At 42.2% G+C, this 4,758-nt stretch overlaps 2 protein-coding genes across 2 annotated transcripts in view; one reads left to right on the top strand and one right to left on the bottom strand.

The window, feature by feature from the left end:
* LOC119416595 (F-actin-monooxygenase mical1) overlaps positions 1-4,758 on the bottom strand; it is a 47,355-nt gene that overhangs the window by 23,752 nt on the left and 18,845 nt on the right. The gene's annotated exons all lie outside the window — the stretch shown is intronic.
* Positions 215-4,758, top strand: part of LOC119416596 (F-actin-monooxygenase mical1-like) — a 9,677-nt gene continuing 5,133 nt past the window's right edge. Inside the window, exons 1-4 of the mRNA XM_037683786.1 lie at positions 215-246; positions 1,426-1,601; positions 3,106-3,203; positions 3,415-3,477. Coding sequence (XP_037539714.1) covers positions 215-246; positions 1,426-1,601; positions 3,106-3,203; positions 3,415-3,477 — 369 coding nt within the window. The remainder of the gene's footprint in view (positions 247-1,425; positions 1,602-3,105; positions 3,204-3,414; positions 3,478-4,758) is intronic.

Consider the following 4,758-nt stretch of genomic DNA (forward strand, 5'->3'; position numbering starts at 1 on the left):
TGTGACCCTCCAGATGCACTTATTTTTTTATCGTCCAATCAAATGTGGCCCTCCAGATATGCACCTTTTTTTCTATCGTCCAATCAGATGTGGCCCTCTGGATATGCCTATTTTTCTATCGTCCAATCATATGTGACCCTCTAGATACACACATTGATTTATCGTCCAATCAGATGTGGCCCTCCAGATATGCCTTCCGAATTTGTCTGCAAAGATGCCTACTTGGGACGAAGGTGGCAGGCTATGGCAAGCCGATTTTGTCATTAATAGCTGGTGAAGATTCTCAGTCATTCAGGATATGGTAAATTCTATAAAGTTCAAGACAAAAATAATAAAGTAAATTAAGTCCAGTTGTTTTTGTCTTGAACTTTTTTGAATTTGTCATTAAAGCCACGTTTATCCATTACATAATACAATGGCATGCCCTATTACTCTGTTGCCATCTAGTGGTTGTAAAATGGTAGTGTTCAATATTTTCAGTCAAAATGAATGAAAACGGTCATTTCTCAGCCAAAACTTGGTTTACAAATATGGGAAAAAATACATAAATATGTCGCTTCGGCATATAAGTCACAGGGCATGCAAATTATGCAAAAAATTGTGACTTATGCAGCGAAAAATACAGTATTCCTACTTCACGGTTTTTCACTTATCGCGGGGCTTCAGGGTACGGATCCCCCGCGATAAACGAGAGACTATTGAATAACTAAACGCTCAACAGTCGCTCAGGCTGCAAGTGTTGTTTCCACATAAAGTGTGACCCACCAGTCACAGATGTGCGCCAGCTGTTGGCAATCTTCAGTCCACGTTATTTTTAAAAGCTGTGTTGGATCCGAGACACCAGACTTGTCGTCGTTCAGTATATTTAAGGTTTAAACTGAGGCTAAAATGTGCTCATAATTTCAGTCACACTGTCTAAACCTGAGGTTCACGTGCACATTTTTCCTTTGCATCCCAAAAAGACTATCACAAATGCCCTTTGAAGCTCTTTTGTATATTTATTTGGACAAAGTAGATTTTCTTTCTTCATGCCAATTTATTTTAGTGTGGCAGATCTTGCTTTAGAACGTTATACTTTGAACTAATTTTTTCCAGTTAAATTTCTTCTTTGAAGCAGGAAGTACTCTGTGATCTTTTGGTAAAATATGTTGAATTCTGTCACATTAAAGACAAAGTGCTCCCTGACAAACCCAGCTGCAGACCTCGTCTTCATTGTTGATTAGATAATGGCTTCTGTAACTTCTTACACCAGAGTGATGGACCGGCACTTGGAAAACAATTTATCAAAGATGGGACACTTTGCTAGAGATTAGGGGGCTTGTCTGCCCCCCTCAAAGGCCTGCATTACTGACTGCTAATGGACTTGATTATCTGCAGTGAAATGTTGTGCCACTGTGTAAAAAAGCCTCTGTCATCCCTCCACAGTGACTTGTCTTCCCTGGATGAGTCGAACAGCGTTCACAACAACCAGCTGGCCTTCAGCATCATACAGAAAGAACTGGGCATCCCGCCCGTCATGTCTCCCAGTGGACAGATAGACAAGTTGTCCATGGTCCTCTACCTCACCCAGATCAAAGATGCTTTTGCTTTGCCGCCAAAAGGTAAAGATTTTTTTAAGTCAAAAATCATCATGACATTTACAAATGAGTGTTTTGATTAAAAGCCGTTAAAGTAATTTTACATATTTTTCTGAAGAAGAGTGACCGCAGCATCATCTATCCATTATCTTTTACCCGCTTCTTCCATTTTGGGTCACGGGGGTCGCTGCTGCTCATGTCCAGCAATCACTGTGCGAGGGGCGGGGGACACCCTGGACAGGTCTCCAGTCCATCACAGGGACACATGGAGACAAACGAGACAAACAACCATTCACTCTCTCTCTCTCACCTAGAGACAATTTAGAGTTACCAATCAGACTAACATGCATGCTTTTGGTCTGTGGGAGGAAACCGGAGTACCCGGAGAAAACCCACCTATGCTCGGAGAGAACATGCAAACTCCACCCAGAAAGGCCCCTGGACCGGGATTTGAACCATGGACCTGCTCACTGAGAGGCAGCAGCTCTACCAGTTGCGCCACCGTGCTGCCCTGACCACAGCATTAATCGTACATAACTTGGTTGCTTAGACACGGCTCAACATTAGCGTCACCTTAAGAGTCAAGTGTACCCTCCCCCTTGCAAAAACATAGTCTATGTAGACTGATGATCAAAGCAGGGCTGTCTCTTTAAGAGCAAGTTACCCACAATTCATAGGGCTTGTGTGGCTAGTGCTGTGCTCTGAGCCAGCCTGTACTGGTTGTGTAGCTGTTGTGCATTAAACAGACTGCAAACAGTGAGTGTGGAGCTGGCTGATCAGGGGCTGACGGCAGCAGCGGCTTTTAAAGGGCAGCTGCGGGAAGGATTTCTCTCTCAGCTCTTAGCAGCAGAGGTATTTTCTTTAGTCTTTCTTTGAATGAGGAGTTGATGGAGTGTGGATGTGGCTCCAGCCTTTACTGAATGATCTGAAGTGGGTGTAATAAACGCTCGTGTCTGTGATGCTGCTCTGCTCAGGATCTGCTGAGTGATGTGCAGACAGGAGGGAGCTGTCTGTCTCAGGTAACCTCATCTGAGCGATGGAGGTAGGAGTGATGGTGACAGCCGGAGCCCAAGAGTTTCTGTTTGGACTGACAAGTTAATGCTGTTGCTTTGACATTACTGAAAATCCAAGTAAAAATGAAATATGAGGCACTTTACTTTGAAGATTTGTATACAAGAAACCATCAGATTACTTTAAGCAGGTGTATTTATATAAATGAATGTTTCTGTTCAGTGCCCTGAGTTCTGTTGTGACTTGGTGCTACATAAAGAAACTGAACAAATTGAATTGAATTGAATTGAGGTGTATAAAAAGCTGCAAGTAGGCCATTGGTAATGTCAGGTGCCTTTTACATTTACAGTTTTGTTTTAAAATAAATGTTGATTTTTTACATGTCTGGCATTTTGTTTCTCCTGAAGTATGAATTACTGTAATGTATTTTATTGTGAAGAACTTTGTGATTTTTATCTGTTAAAAAGTGCCATGTAAAAAAACTTTACTCACTTCTTAGTTTTTCTGGTTGTGACAGAACCTCAACGAACGTCCAAGACCCTGAATTTCTCCCGAACTCAGTCAGCAGTCTTTTTCCTGAGCAAGCTAAAGCACAAATCTCTGCAAAGACGCCAGGTATGCCCACTGCAGCCAGACTTCTTTGTTTACACGGCTAACTAAGGTTTGATAAAGCTGTTTTCAAATGCCCATACTTGTTGGCTGGAGGTCATATCAGAGATGGGCTGACCTTCTGTTTGTGTTTTTCTTTTTTTTTGGGGGGGGGGGGGGGGGAGGTGTTAAAATTCTTAGTTTTCAAAGTATTTTATTATTTTTTTTCTCTCTGCAGGAGAAGTTAGCCACACTGAAACGAGCCACAAAAATAGAGAGAAGAATGGGAGATGAGGATAGAGTAAGTCTGACGCTCAGTTTTGAAAACTGCACTAAATCCTTCAGGTTGTTTCTCAGTGGGCTGACTGTTGTTGAGTAGCAGGTAAACTATATTCTCCAAAAGGTCCAAACACAGTTGAAGGGTTTCTCAGTTTCCACGAGTCGCTGAGACTTACAGACTTGTATCTTGAATTATTATTATTATTATTATTATTATTATTATTATTATTATTATTTTATATATATGTATGTATGTATGTATATATGTGTGTGTGTGTGTGTGTGTGTGTGTGTGTGTGTGTGTGTGTGTTTGTGTGTGTTTGTGTGTGTGTGTGTATATATAAACAGGTCCTTCTCAAAAAATGAGCATATTGTGATAAAGGTCATTATTTTCCATAATATAATGATAAAAATGAAACTTTCATATATTTCAGATTCATTGCACACCAACTGAAATATTTCAGGTCTTTAATTGTTTTAATACTGATGATTATGGCATACAGCTCATGAAAACCCAAAATGCCTGTCCCAAAAAATTAGCATATCATGAAAAGGTTCTCTAAACAAGCTATTAACCTAACCATCTGAGTCAACGACGTAACTCTAAACACCTGCAAAAGATTCCTGAGGCTTTTAAAAACTCCCAGCCTTGTTCATTACTCAAAACCACAATCATGGGTAAGACTGCCGACCTGACTGCTGTCCAGAAGGCCATCATTGACACCCTCAAGCAAGAGGGTAAGACACAGAAAGAAATTGCTGAAAGAATAGGCTGTTCCCAGAGTGCTGTATCAAGGCACCTCAGTGGGAAGTCTGTGGGAAGGGAAAAGTGTGTCAGAAAACGCTGCACAACGAGAAGAGGTGACCGGACCCTGAGGAGGATTGTGGAGAAGGGCCGATTCCAGACCTTGGGGGACCTGCGGAAGCAGTGGACTGAGTCTGGAGTAGAAACATCCAGAGCCACCGTGCACAGGCGTGTGCAGGAAATGGGCTACAGGTGCCGCATTCCCCAGGTCAAGACACTCTTGAACCAGAGACTGTGTCAGAAGCATCTCGCCTGGGACTGCTGCTGAGTGGTCCAAAGTTATGTTCTCTGATTACAGTAAATTTTGCATTTCCTTTGGAAATCAAGGTCCCAGAGTCTGGAGGAAGAGAGGAGACACAGAGTTCACATTGCTTGAGGTCCAGTGTCAAGTTTCCACAGTCACTGGGGTGTCATGTCTCTGCTGATGTTGGTCCACTGTGTTTTATCAAGGGCAGGGTCAATGCAGCTAGCTATCAGGAGATTTTGGAGCACTTCATG

This window comes from Nematolebias whitei, chromosome 11 (assembly GCF_014905685.2).
Source record: "Nematolebias whitei isolate Nwh7 chromosome 11, NemWhi1, whole genome shotgun sequence".
NCBI lineage: Eukaryota > Metazoa > Chordata > Actinopteri > Cyprinodontiformes > Rivulidae > Nematolebias > Nematolebias whitei.